The sequence below is a fragment of the Pteronotus mesoamericanus genome, unplaced genomic scaffold (assembly GCF_021234165.1).
Source record: "Pteronotus mesoamericanus isolate MK-2021 breed Mesoamerican mustached bat unplaced genomic scaffold, CSHL_Meso_final contig_317, whole genome shotgun sequence".
NCBI lineage: Eukaryota > Metazoa > Chordata > Mammalia > Chiroptera > Mormoopidae > Pteronotus > Pteronotus mesoamericanus.
The window spans coordinates 2,037,846-2,051,909 of record NW_026555133.1 but is presented as its reverse complement, the minus strand read 5'-3'; the positions used below and the strand labels follow the sequence as shown (position 1 = coordinate 2,051,909).

Here is a 14,064-nt window from a genome sequence, read left to right as displayed (position 1 = left end):
TGTGTGTTATCTTCCATTTATATAAAATGTCTAGATTAGGCAAGTCCACAGAGGCAGGAAATAGGTTAGTGGTTGTTGTCTAGGTCTTGGATTGGCAGAAACTAGGGAGTGAATGTTAACGGGTATGGGTATTTATTACTGCTTACACAGTTCTTTTAATATACTGAAAACCCATCTTTCATTTATTCCTGTCACCATTTATCCCCTCTCTACCCCTTTTCCACCTCCACCCACCTCCACTGCCCCCTTGAATTGTGTGCTTTAAATGAGTTGTGTGATATTGTGAATTATATTTGAAAAAGCTGTTATAAAAATAAAATTGGCCTGGCTGGTGTGGCCCAGTGGATTGAGCGCCGGTCTGTGAACTGGAAGGTTGCCAGTTCAATTCCCAGTCACGGCACGTTCCTGGTTGGCGGGCAAGGTCCTCAGTGGGAGATGTGTGAGAGGCAACTGATTGATGTATCTCTTGCATATCAGTGTCTCCCTCTCTTTCTCCCTCCCTTCCCATCTCTAAAAATAAATAAATAAAATCTTTTTAAAAAGGAAATTGATGTGGGCAAGGAAGGGACCCTGAAAATAAATGATTTCTTGTTCTCCTCAGTAAAACATTTCTGCATTTAGAAACTGAACCAAAGAAAACCCACTATCCATCTTGGGGCAGAAATCTAGACCCCTGTGTTAAGGAGATTTCCATCACAAAAACATAGTGCTTAAGAATCAATGGTCTGAGACAAGAACTTAATTGCATTTAATTGCATTTATCTGTCAGTATTTTGATTTGGAGACTTTTCTGTTTCAGTTAACCTACATAATGTCATAATGGTTTCCTTTGTAGATGAAGAAGACAAGGATAGTTTGCAGGAACTTGCTACCGAACAGAAATGCTTTGTAGAACACATCCTTTGTACAAAGCCATTACCGTGCAGGTGAGAACTTCCCTCCTGTCCTCACTGGTAGCAGTTGTTGTGTCAGTATTCCAGGTACATGTGTATACATTACACTCACTGACAGATAACACAAATAACAGTTGTGGCAGTAGTCCAGGTACATGTGTGTACATATTACAGTCATGCAGATCACCTGAGTATCGGTTTATCAAATGTTCATCCAAAGCTTTCCCCTTCTTCAAGACCACTCCACATATTGTGTCTGTCTGGAGGGTATTTTCATAGTTGTAACTATAGTTTGCTGTCTTACTTGGGTGGCTTTTTTTTCCTGGTCTTGTCTTAATGTCAGTTATTCAGAAAGGGCTCCTTGATTCCCCAGTCTAACTTAGGGTTCTCCCATTATTACCCCCCCCTTTTTTTTTGGTAGTACATTACGATGGATGTTTGTGTTTCTTTAGGGTCGTCACTGCTAGATTATGTTTCATGAGAGTAGAGACTATGTCTGTTTCATACTATTTACTGCCCCCTCATGGCTGCATACTCACTGTCTGACAGCGCCTAGTAGAGTCAGTAAATATTTGATGACTGGAATAAAGGGAGATTTCTAGAATGACTCCCAGGTTTCTAGGAGTCAGATAACTGGGTCGAGGTGGTGCCTTTGAGAAACATGGGACGTAGGAGAAGTCTGTTTGAGGAGACAGGAGGTGTGTTAATGGGGGCACTTGGAGTTTTCTTTTCCTGTAGGACATCCAACTGGAGGTGCTCAGTAACCTGTTGGACCTGTAGCCCTGGGGTCGAGTGGTCTGAGCTAGAATGGTATGGATGTGGGAATTGTCAGCTTTGGAAATAAGAATATGGTGGTTACTCAGAAAAGAGCCTAGAGTGAGTAGAGGAGACAAAAGGAGAGTCTTGAGCAGCACTTGCTTACAGTCGGTGAGAGGAATAGAGGAGCCCAGGCCAGGAGGGAAACGCGAGTCAGGGACTGCCAGCAGGGCTGGAGGAGAGCCTGAGGAGAGCGGCCACGGGCGCCAAGCAGGAGGGGTCTCCGAGAGCGGGCAGTGTGGGCGGGCAGCGCGAGATGGCCCATCAGAGCAGTGAAGAGCAGCGGAGTGTCTGGACCTGGCAGTCCAGGGGCTTCGTCTAGAACCGCGAGGGGAAACCACTGGGGCCGGGGCACATAGCCCCGGACTGCAAAGTGCATAGGGAAAATAGATAACAAAGTTCCACTGATGTACATTTCAAAAAACAGGTAAAATTAAACAGAATCGCTTAGGAATGAATACATATAGGAAAACTGAAGCAGAGCAAGAACATGAGTGTCCTAAAAGTCAGAATGGCAGTTACTCCTCTGAGAAGTGGAAGGCTGTGATCAGGAAGGGTCATGTGGGAGGTCCCAGGCCACTGCCCAGTTTTAATTACTGACCTGGATAATGGTGACAGTGCATATGTGCGCTCTTCTGCGTGCAGATTTTGCACTGCAGATATAAAATACAAAGTTTCAGCCTTCCAGACCACCCCTCTTATAGGTAACAATTTAAAGACTGCTGATTCTAAAGAGTAGGGGAGAAAAACCAGGTTAGAGGGAGCTTGACATTACAATGGTGAGGGTTTTGGATGAAAGAGATGGAAGCGTGTTTATAAACTGAGGGTAGTTAGACAATAAGGAGATTTTGAAACTACAGAGTTGATGGAACAGTCCTCGGAAGAGGCGAGAGGGAATGGCATCGTCAGTCTGGGGGCAGGAATGTGCCAGGGTGGGGCAGGGGGTGGAGTGAGCAGCTTGTTGCAGGAAAGACATTTCCTCCTTGAGGTCTGCAGTTTTCATTTCTTCAGTGAAGTAAGAACCAAGATTAAGAGGAGATGCAAACTGCGCACTGTAAATTAAGTCCTGTGACATAGATGTTGGGCTCCCCTGGATTTTTAATGTGAGATACACCAAAGTTCTCTTCAGTGAACAGTTTCTGAGCACCTCATCCAGGTTGGGCACGGGGCTGGGCATACAAAGACAGGTTGGGGCTTCTGTGTAAGTTGAGGACAAAGACAGGTGAAGCATAATGTCGGCATATCATGGTAACTGCTGAGATTACAGTGAGCACCATGAGGCTATGGGTTCCTGAGTGACTTGTAAGTCGAATGGCCTCTAGACTGTTAAGTGACAGCTTGTTTGAAATCAATCAAAGCTGTAAGCGTTACAGGTTCCAAGTCAACGCCTTTGAGGTCACTGACAGCCCAGGCCTGAGAAGACGACAAACCTCAGCCATGTCGTTACTTTTGGATCCATTGCATTTGCTGTTTTATAACTTAACTGTCCCTGTGTGTTTTTGCAGGCAGCCAGCTCCAATCCAAGGATTTTGGATTGTCCCTGACATTCTGGGGCCCACAATGATCTGCATCACCAGTACCTACGAATGCCTCATAAGGCCTTTATTGTACGTACCATTTTGTATTTCCCACACAACTTAAAAATTCTGCAAAATCTAGCCTGGGAAAATGCCCTTGGAATCCCGCTTGAAGATACTTAAATGGATTCTGCTTTGGCTTCTGACTTGAGGGTTGGAAAGGTAGATAGGATTTCTTGTAGGCATGATTTCTGGTATCTTCTTTGGCTAGCTGAGAGTTAAGAACTTTACTTCAAAGTGTGGGAAAGAATACTAAAGTACTGAATTCCATTCATAAGGATTGTATTTACTGATTATTGTGCTTTAGCAATGTGCCAGGCTTAGAAGTGAAACAGCAGCTAACCTGCACTGGGGCCTATAAGCCGAGCAACCCTGTAAGGACTACACCATTAAGCCCTCTTGTAAAAGAGGAACAGGGCTTGAGAGGGTCAGTAGATGCTGTAGTAACACATCGAGCTAGGCTGCAGATACAGGACTGACTCCAGAGTCCATACTCACTTTTTAATTTCTCCATTTCTGCCTGGCTCAGAGGGACACCATAGGATACGTAAACTCTGGAAAGCTTCCTTCTTAAGGAACTCATATTAAGCTATAAGCACGATTTTTATTTTCAACAGCCCTGGAATGTCATTCTGAGTTTTACAAATGCAGGACTAGGAGGCCCTAACAAGCCACCAGTGTTGGACACTAGACGCCCTGCCCGCTAGTCTCTTGGTGTCATTTCAAAGCACGTGCTTCTAGATACTGACACAGTTCGAAATACTGCCATTAATTTACTATCCTTTAAAGAACTCCTTTGCTCTTTGAAGATTGACAATTTATACTATCTGGAAAGGAAAATAATTCACTATCAGTTTTTATTACTTACACTAAAAGTAACAAACTCTAGCAAGACTTGCCCTGGCTGGTGTGGCTCAGTGGATTGCACGTTGGCCTGCGAACCATAGGGTGACCGGTTTGAGTCCCAGTCAGGGCATATGTCCAGGTTGTAGGCCAGGTACCTAGTTGCGGGGTGCACGAGAGGCGACTATACATTGATGTTTCTCTCCATCCCTCCTTCCATTCCCCTCCAAAAATAAGTAAAATATTTTTTAAAAAACTCTATCAAGACTAAACAAAAGCAATAAAATCTCTAAAAAAATAATTAAAAATTATTTTACAGGGGGTGAGGAGGGAGAGGGAGAGAAGCGTTGATTGGTTGCCTCTCACATGCCTCCTACTGGGGACCTGGCCCACAACCCAGGCACGTGCCCTGACCGGGAACTGAACCAGTAATCTTTTGGTTTGTAGACTAGTGCTCAGTGCACTGAGCCATACCGGCCAGGGCTCAAGCATATTTTTAAAAACCCATCCTACCTTTAGTGAATAGGATCTTCTCACATGAGGTTACTCCAGAAAAAAAATGTGGTTCCCAAAGGAGAAGAAAACCCTGAAATACTAGTCATCGAGATACATTTAAATTCTGTTTTCTGCTAGCTCCCTGAAATACAAGTTGTCTGTAATGTAATATTATTAACAAACTCCCAGATCATAGTTGCATTCAAGGTCAGTCATTTAGCATGCTATTAAAGTTTGCAATTTTTTCAGCTTTCTGCAATTGCCATTGTATTTGTAATAGTTGAGTGAATGTAATTTTTAGAAACCAAGTTATAGAGAAGTAAATACAGTATTTACAGTGGTTATCTCGATGAATATTGGTTTTTATCAAACCCAGACAATAATCTAGGAAATGAGTGATTCCTTTATGTTTGTGACTCCAGTTAATAACTGGCTTTCAAGCCCTTGCAAGAAGAGTCCATGATGAATTTATATCCTTGTGCTGCCTTGATCTTTACAAAAAGAATTTGGAGAGTCCGAAATGTTTTGACAAATGGTCGCATTGGTAGAATAAAGGGGAGTTTCCCAAGGAACTGTCTTCAAGGAGGAAAACACGCATTCTCATACTTTTCCACAAGTAACACTTTATGATGTGGACTAATGTGGCCTATCCTTTGCTGTAATACAGTAAATGACTCCATAGTAGATGATTTTTTTTTTTTTTTTTGCAGAAGCACAGTCCATCCACCATCTCCGCCCCTGCTTTGTACCCAAGAAGATGTTGAAGTAGCAGAGTCTCCCCTCCGAATTCTTGCTGAAACCCCAGATTCCTTTGAAAAGCATATAAGAAGCATTTTGCAACGTAGTGTTGCAAATCCAGCATTTTTGAAGTATGGGGTTTGGGTTACGGGTTCTAAGAACTGGTTCCCTTCTCTGTTTTCCCAGTCATTGTTCATCCTTTCTGTTCTCAGCTATTTAATTTTATATCCTGTTTACTATGTTGGAGTTAGAAGAAACATAAGGCATATTTAATTCACTAGTGAATAGACAGAATAGAGGCACTTGAGAATGATAAACAGAAAGTATAAAAAGGGAAAAAAGCAGCTATGACTTGAGTTTATTTTGAGTTGTTTTACTAAGCTAAAGAAAGTAATTGTAGAAACTTTTTTTAAAAGATCATCTGAAAAAGATACAGCCCCTCCTCCTGAAGAATGTCTGCAGCTCATCAGCAGAGCCACCCAGGTGTTCAGAGAACAGTACATTCTTAAGCAGGACCTGGCAAAGGAGGAGATCCAGCGGAGGTAGGATGGCCTTTGCTCACATACCATCAGCTCCTAGCTGGCAGCTGACCATGTATAATGGCCTAGACCTGGCTTCCAATTAAATTTCATTATTTTTGCTTTCAAAGGGTCAAATTACTATGTGACCAAAAAAAGAAACAACTAGAAGATCTCAATTATTGTCGAGAGGAAAGGTAAGTGCCAAAACTAGATGGAAAAAAAATTTCACTGAGACTGGAACTGTATCTTACCCTAAAAGGCTGGACATTAGCTGGCTTCACCATCAAGGTGGACCCTAAGAGTCTTGTTTTTTATGGCATTAGGAAAAGTCTACGGGAAATGGCTGAGCGCTTAGCTGACAAATACGAGGAAGCCAAGGAAAAACAAGAAGATATCATGAACAGGTTAGTGGGTTGTAGAACACTCAGGTCCCTGCTCAGATACTACTAATGCTGTTAAGTACCAAGATGTTAACAGTGTTAAGGAAAACGGACCCAGGGAGCATCCCCCTGCCTCTCTTCTGAGGCGTCCATCGAGGAAGACAGTGCAGCGGTTCTTCCCCAAACCACCCTGCGGGGCCTCCTTCACACACCATGAATTAGAGCATTAGCCCTGACTGTTCCCCTGAGTAGCAGAGATCTTCAGCTGAGATATTTTCTTGCCTTTTCTAAAGGATGAAGAAAGTACTTCACAGTTTCCATTCTCAGCTGCCAGTTCTCTCTGACAGTGAGAGAGATATGAAAAAGGAATTACAGCTGATACCTGATCAACTTCGACATTTGGGCAATGCCATCAAACAGGTGGGAATGGATGCAGGTGGCTAAATTTTGTACTTGTTTGTTCTGCAAAAAATTTTATAAAATGTAAAATAGTACTGTGAAGATGTGTCATAAACCATAGCTAAAACATCTATGTTCTGTTTGATAATTTAGGTTACTATGAAAAAAGACTATCAGCAGCGGAAGATGGAAAAGGTACTGAGTCCTCAAAAACCCACCATCACTCTCAGTGCGTACCAGCGCAAGTGCATTCAGTCCGTCCTGAAGGAGGAGTAAGTAGTGCTGTCCATCAGCTGTACTTATGAAGTAGCTTCTCCTGTGCAATAAATATGCCAAAATCAGCCTTTCTCTGTCCAGATAAGATTACTTAGCATTTGCATGTCAAGTGATTAATACAATAGGAGCCTGTGATAGATGAGGACTTAAGAGATGACTGTGGTAGATCAAAAATGAAGGTTTTATTTTAAGATTTTGTTGACCAAGGTAGTCCCCAGGGAATATGTTTAAAAAAAAAAAAGTATCTCCAGCAGTTGCAGTACTGTTTGCCACCATTAGCCTTGAATGCGTAGTAAGTACTGTTCCTATCCATCTGCAACCTTAAGTTGTTAATTTTAGCAAAGCACTTCATGTTTCAACATTACTAATAACTAGCTTAAATCCTTAAGAATCAGTATTAATGGCTTACTTTGTCGTTGTATTCCCAAAAGTGAGTGACTTTATGATTTTACAGGGGTGAACACATAAGAGAAATGGTGAAGCAAATTAATGATATCCGAAATCATGTAAACTTCTGACACCACCAGGAACAGATCATACCTGAAGTTGACACAGGTGAAGGCTTGAGCTCGAACTGTAAAACAGGCAGCATTATCTAATTTATAAAGAGGCACTTGGATGAGCTTTGGTGTGGTTCTTCATTTTTTATACTTGTTTTATAATTATTGAATAAATACTTTTATTTAAAAATTGGAATGTGCTTCGTATATAAGCTCAAGTCAAGGATTATTTTCAACAAGGGCCTAGGATTTTAAAAAAACAAAAACCTGAGACTACATGAACCCTGAGTTTTCTCCACAGTGGAACAAAATCACAATTAAGAGCTGCAGGTTAAAGTACCAGCACCAGAAACATGACTCTAAACAGGGATATGACCTTAGATTCAAAGGAAAAGGCCACACAGTATACTAGGCAGCAGCTTTTTTAATTTGAACACTTTCTTCTTAAAGACACACCTTCAGTACAGTTAAACAGTTACAGCTGAAATCTGCTTAAGAGCCGAGCCCAGCATCCACACTGCATGGCCACTGCTGGCTCACTCTGACAGGCAGTATTACCTTTCAGGGCCAGGTCTGGCTGTGCACTGCGCCCCAGGGATACGTGTTACTGAGTATGAGGTACAAGTGTAGGACCTCAAAGGGAGAAAGCAGTATATGGTTTTAGTCTCAGCTTTATTTTAGACAACCCTTTATACCTGCCCATATGGGTTCTGAAAAGTAATACTGTATCTGCCTAGAAATGGCCAAGTGACAGCCAATTAAAAGCCACATGGTAAGGTAGGTTTTAGGTAGGAAGTAAATCAAGTTAGACATGCGTGAGAAAAACATGTGCAGACTGAGTACAAGCACAGGAACACTCATGAAACCCAAGGGATCTTTTCCTTGGTCCAGACAGGCTAAATCCCACCTTCCACATCAGTTTCCCATTTATACAGAAAACCCAGTTTAAAGTATTTCCTACCAGGGTAGTGGCAGAGTTTCATACCAGAAACAGATTAACAAAACCTAGAGCCATAGTTTGGGTTTTTCCAGGATATTTTTCTCAACAAAATGGCTTCCAACAGGTTGCCTCTGCCACAGTAGAGACCACCAATTGCTCCCCTGTTCGTGATTTTATTGGCCCAGCACCACCTCACAAAAGCAAACATCCACAAGGTATCTCAGCAGAACAGTCCCCTAGGAGGTACAGTTCAGTTCAGAAAGATTGTGACTTACCCTTCCTGGTTATAGTGTGAACTTTTAATATTCTGAAACAAATTAGCTCAGGGCTTATCCAAGGGACTAGTCTCACACTTACATAATTTAAACTGATTATATTTTGGAATTAATAAAATTCCCTGTACCTCCACAAGGATATATGTTTCCTTTATCTAAACCACACAGCAATTTATACAAAAGGACTTTAAACCAATTAAAATAATGTTTCATGCATGCCAGGCCTATAGCACTATTTCCATAATTAGTATTTACTTTTAAGTTCATAATCATGAATGCAAGACTACAACCACCACCCAAGGAATGAGGTATGTAGTCCTTATCTTGTCCCGTGGAAGACGGGAGCAACGATCTTTAGGGCTAGTCCATAATCACTTCATTTATAACAAAGACCATTCACTCTGAATTGTAGTCTACGGTCTTCCATGAGCCAGTCTACTTAATCCACTTAATTACCGTAAGGTTCCTTGAAGTACCCTGCTGTTACATAACACCAATTACAAAAATTATTTGAAAACAGCTTCATTTTTGAACCATCTGTATCATGAATTAAACGGCGTAGGTTCCCCCTGGCTCACGGCAGCAGGTAAACAGCCAACTGGAACGCTTCATGCTTCCTGCAGCACTTCGTAGGCTACAGCCAAAGCGGCCTGTTCACTGGTGCTTTCTCCACACAGGAAAGGAATCTAACCTCACACAAATGACAAAGCACATTTCCAAACTGATGAATGTACCAACCGGGTTTCCCCCAACTTCATAAGCATTATCACACTCCAGGTCTAAATTAAAGAAAAATACAAAATAAGTATCTGTCAAACACAGCTATTATCATTTTTGTATTTGACACTTTAGAAACAAACAGTACTCAGGCCCACTGATCTGAATTGAAAATAAGCAGCTGATTTATAAATTTATACTAGATGTCAGACATAGCTTGTTTTGGTTTTTTTTCCCCCACTAATCCAATAACAAAGTTTTCAAAAGAGTAGCTGGTACCAATTTAGCTTGACCCTGGTACCTGGAGGCCCACAAAATTCATCCATGTGGCAGAAAAAGTGCTTCCATACAGTTTCTTGTGCTTTTCCTTTAACTTCAATTTCCAATACATATAGCCACAGCCAAGTTTTCAGACTCTCGTAATTAAATCAGTTCTTGAATTGGTTTTGTTTGCCACGTCTTAATAGTTCTCAGGCAAGTTTCAGTAGCATTTAAGGTCCTTCAACACAATTAAAACAGTTTAAAAAAAAAAACACTGAGCTAGGAAATACAGTCACTAGCCAATGGCCTGCTCTCAAACTTCATATTTTAATATAAAATATTCATACAGCATACTATACGTGTCTTGCTAGCTGAATACTGTCACTGATGTACTCTAGAGAACAGAAAAAAATGATTTCTTCCAACATGTATAAACAGGAAATGTAATTCCAAACACTATTGGGATGTTGCTTAAGGGCAGGGAAATGTTGGATAAACAGGCAAGGAAACAGCACTTTTTCCATCACCAAATCTGATCCACACCTGCTGGAATCAAGTCTGGAGTCTTGTTAGTGTTCCCATTTGAAAGGTCTTTTTGCTGCAAATTAGCCTGGCTGTTTGCTGTTCCTGTGCTGCAGTCTTCTCCCACTAGAAATAAACATTTCTCCAGTCTTCCTTTTTTGTGACTTCTTTAGTTAAGAGTTAAATAATTAATGTTGCTCTAAAGATGAGTTAAAAACCCAATATGCAGGCTAGAGTCCTGCTATGACAGTGTCATGTCTCAGGGAGCTGGTTAATGTCTGTCAGTTTGGTGTCATTCAGAATTGCCCGGACTCTCTCCAAGGAGTCTGCTTGCCGGATCCGCTCTAACTGCACCTGGAGAAACAATACAGTGAGCTAAGTGCAGATGGATCCTGCCTAAATTTTCTGAAGTTTACTTTGTTTTAGATGAGATGGAGCAAATCCTAAATTGCTCTGTAGCAGATAGAGTACAAGGTGCTAGGACTATGAAGTGAAGGAGACCCAACCCCTGACCCCTGAGAACTCACGGTTCTGGGGGGCAGGGGCTGGGGAGGACGGAGTGGGGGATTAAAAGAACTTCAGCACAATTTACTAAATGTCACTGCAGGCATTCGTGGAGCACCAGCGTACGCGGGGACCACTGTAGCCCAGTGTGAGGACCTACAGAGGGTTCTATGGAGAGGAAAAAGCTAAGCTGGGCCTGGAAAGGAGTTGAGGTGATGAGACAACAATGCTTACCAGAGGGACGACCATGCTGTGGGCAAGAAACCACAAGTAGTTAAAATACACTAGAATATAAAATGTAGACGGAGAGATGAAAAAAAATGTAAGGATAGGCCTGGTTGGGAAGGGTCTTACATGGCAGGCTAAGAACTTTATACTTGACTCTTTAGGACCAACTAGGTAGAGAGGAAAAGGGGCACAAGTCTGAAGAACACACCTCGTTTTTGGCTTGAATGACCAGGCAGTTGTTTGGGCTGGGATAGAGGCAGCCATAGTATAGTCGTCTAGCTATTGTCAAATCAAGTGGCCAAATATAGTGGCCAAGTCAAGGATTGGCAAGTTCTCCTGGGTACCAAGACCCCTGGCTTTTTGCTCTAAGAGTTCCCCAAATGCCTCACCTGAAGAGTCTGAGAAAGCTTTACAAAATCTCTCTGGACTTGTTCACTGACATCTAGTTCTGTCTGCAACCTCTGAGCTTTGTTCTTTTCTTCAAACATTAGTTGTTCAATAGTAACCTAAAAAATACAAGTTTTGAATGAGGATTAATGTCAAAGAGCCATGGGTCAGAATCGCCTAGGAAATCTAGGAACATGTAGTCTTCTACTACTAAAAAACAATGGTTGAGTATTAAGTTGCCTAAGCTCCTTGCTCTAGGTCCCTAAAATGAAATGAGTATGAAAGCCAGAAGAAAAAATGCATTGAAGTGCTGCACAGGTACTGCACGCACACACAGAGTCACCCCTCACCCCCAGCAGCCTGGTGACAGTGGTTAATCATCAAAAGCAGCCGCTAAGATCACTAGCTACTACAGCAACCGGGACAGAAACTTCAGGGACTTCCTCTGACAACCATGACAGTCAGGCATATGAAAATTCTCAGTGAATATGCACCAGGCAGCCCCAGCTTTCGCCATGTCAGCAGGACCACATGGCAGCATCTCTGTAAACGAAGGACTATCAAATACCACGTGCACAGTATTTACACTTAAAGGTCCGACCACACAGACACTGTTTCTAGGAAACCTTCTCCACAATTAGCTTCATCACTTTTATTCGAACTGTAATAATCAAAATTTAGACAGTCCGTATGGTTCCATGAAGTCTTTGACCAAGTCAAATGGAATTACACTTCTGAAGCAGTGCATCTAGCTATGCGCAAGGCCACATCTGCAACAGGGCCCTTTCAGCCCAGCGCCTAGAAAGCCGTGAGGCCTGTGACACAGGCCCAGGCCTGGCAGTGTGCAGGCCTCACCCAACTTGAATGAGGTCAGTTCGTTTCATTTCCTTTCTACAAACAAAGTTCTGACAACTTTCAAAAGGTTGCAATATTCAAAGCAATATACTTTTTGAATAGGCAAGATGCGATCCTACATTCTTAGCACTGCTTTTTAATTAAATTACCAACAAAAATATCACCTTAGCAGTAGTTTCTTTTTTCAACTGTTCTTCCAAAGTGATTTTCACTTCCTGAAGGCTCTCAAGCTGTTGAGACTTCTCTCTCAATGTGGACTCCAACTGTGAAAGAAGGAGAAAACTGAAACTCACAGAGACACTGCAGGTCACAGCATGCCACCCCGAGGAACCTGAGTCCTGGAGAACGATGCCTAAGTTCTCAGGCTTTGCTGCGTTGCTCTTCTCACCCTTTGGTCTCTGTGAATCTTCTATTTATTCTTTAAGACCTATTTCTTTCACTACCCATTTATTAGGTGCCTACTATACTCTAAGGCCTAGGGATGGAGAAATCAGGAAAGACTGACATGTAAATAAATAATTGACACGTGAACATGGAGGAAGAAACATTTAATTCTGCCAGAAAAGTTGGGAAGGCTTCCTTGAAGAGATGACATTTGACCCTTATGATATGACCCCTATTAAGATGAAAGATTTCACAGGGGAAAATAAAGGGGTGGTAAGGAGGAGAAGGTAGAGAGAGGTACTCCAAAGAGAGGGAACAGATGACATGAATTTAAAAAATGTGTCCAATAACTGTGGTGAGTTTTTGCTGAGCTACAGCCCAGAGTGCTGGGGCCTTAGAGGCTGTAACTGGTGAGACTAAGGAATAAGGACTTGATCCTGGAAGTAAAGGGAACCACTGGAGGGTTTTAAACCAGACTGGGGCATTGTTTACAATTTTTTAAGACCACCTTGGTTTACTATGAAGATAAACTTTGGAGGCAGCAAAATAAGTAGGCTGTTTTAGTGAGCCAGGTGAGAACTGAAGTCAGAACCCAAAGAGCAGTAGGACCAGAAAGGATGGGACACGATTAGAGTGCTGGTAAGTTCTGCTAGCGCAACCCCAACAGCACAGTGGAGGCAGAGGCCAGGCTGCACGGGCTGTGGAGTGACTGGGAGGTCAGGCAGCAGAGATTACTCTTTCAAGAACCTTGGCTATAAAAGGAAGAAGACTGGTAACTTAGGAAGTGTAATCCAAAGGGAAACTTTTCTCCTCTTAACAAGAAACACACATGTAATGGAAAAGACTAATAATGAGGCAGAAGTTCAAGGCCCATGACTGAAAGGGGAAGACTGAGAGGGTATCTGCAAAAGACGTGAGGCATTCAAAGCACAAGTGCAGTGATTAAGGCTGGTCAAAAACAGGGCATCTTCTCTGAAGAAATAGGAGTGAGAAGGCTGGGAAGAAAAGTAAGAGAAACAAATAACTGAAGGGCCAGGAAGCTGAAGGTGGCCCCACTGATGACAGGTACAAGACCATCACCTGAGCTGGGGGCGGGGAGGGGGGTGAGTGTGACTGTCTGACACAGCCACTGTGAGGGAGGGAAGGAAGACAACGAAGGCCCAGTGAAAGGCTAGCCAACATCTGAGGCCCAGCTGCCAAGAATGTGCAGGGTGATTCATTCCAGGGGCATCAGCAGCTTAGGGCAGAGGCAGAGCAGGTGCACACCGGGATTACACCAGCGGTGGTGGTAACGAGTGAGGGCCTCAGGAAGACAAAAGTCATGGGGCCTGCAGGTGCTGATGAAGACCAGCTGAAGCAAGCCACAGAAGATACAGCTTAGAAGGAAAGAAAGCAAAGCCATGAAGAAGTCACTAAAACAGGAAGAAAAGGAAAAGTTCAGGGAACTGAAGGTCTGAATGAGGTACTCATAGACGGCTGGGCCCAAGGGATTAAGTGTGGGAGTGATGGTAAACTAGGCTCAGGGAATATGGGGCTGGAGTGAGATGGCAGAG

General features: G+C 42.6%; 2 protein-coding genes across 2 annotated transcripts in view; one reads left to right on the top strand and one right to left on the bottom strand.

Annotated features, from left to right (window-relative positions):
- Positions 1-7,547, top strand: part of NUP88 (nucleoporin 88) — a 30,463-nt gene extending 22,916 nt beyond the window's left edge. Inside the window, exons 9-17 of the mRNA XM_054575839.1 lie at positions 836-926; positions 3,215-3,316; positions 5,335-5,493; positions 5,779-5,904; positions 6,012-6,077; positions 6,207-6,287; positions 6,557-6,683; positions 6,816-6,934; positions 7,393-7,547. Coding sequence (XP_054431814.1) covers positions 836-926; positions 3,215-3,316; positions 5,335-5,493; positions 5,779-5,904; positions 6,012-6,077; positions 6,207-6,287; positions 6,557-6,683; positions 6,816-6,934; positions 7,393-7,456 — 935 coding nt within the window. The 3' untranslated portion in view covers positions 7,457-7,547. The remainder of the gene's footprint in view (positions 1-835; positions 927-3,214; positions 3,317-5,334; positions 5,494-5,778; positions 5,905-6,011; positions 6,078-6,206; positions 6,288-6,556; positions 6,684-6,815; positions 6,935-7,392) is intronic.
- Positions 7,548-7,828: 281 nt separating this feature from the next.
- RABEP1 (rabaptin, RAB GTPase binding effector protein 1) overlaps positions 7,829-14,064 on the bottom strand; it is a 109,426-nt gene continuing 103,190 nt past the window's right edge. The window contains exons 16-18 of the mRNA XM_054575837.1: positions 12,292-12,390; positions 11,275-11,391; positions 7,829-10,507 (exon numbers count right to left, since the gene is read on the bottom strand). Coding sequence (XP_054431812.1) covers positions 10,406-10,507; positions 11,275-11,391; positions 12,292-12,390 — 318 coding nt within the window. The 3' untranslated portion in view covers positions 7,829-10,405. The remainder of the gene's footprint in view (positions 10,508-11,274; positions 11,392-12,291; positions 12,391-14,064) is intronic.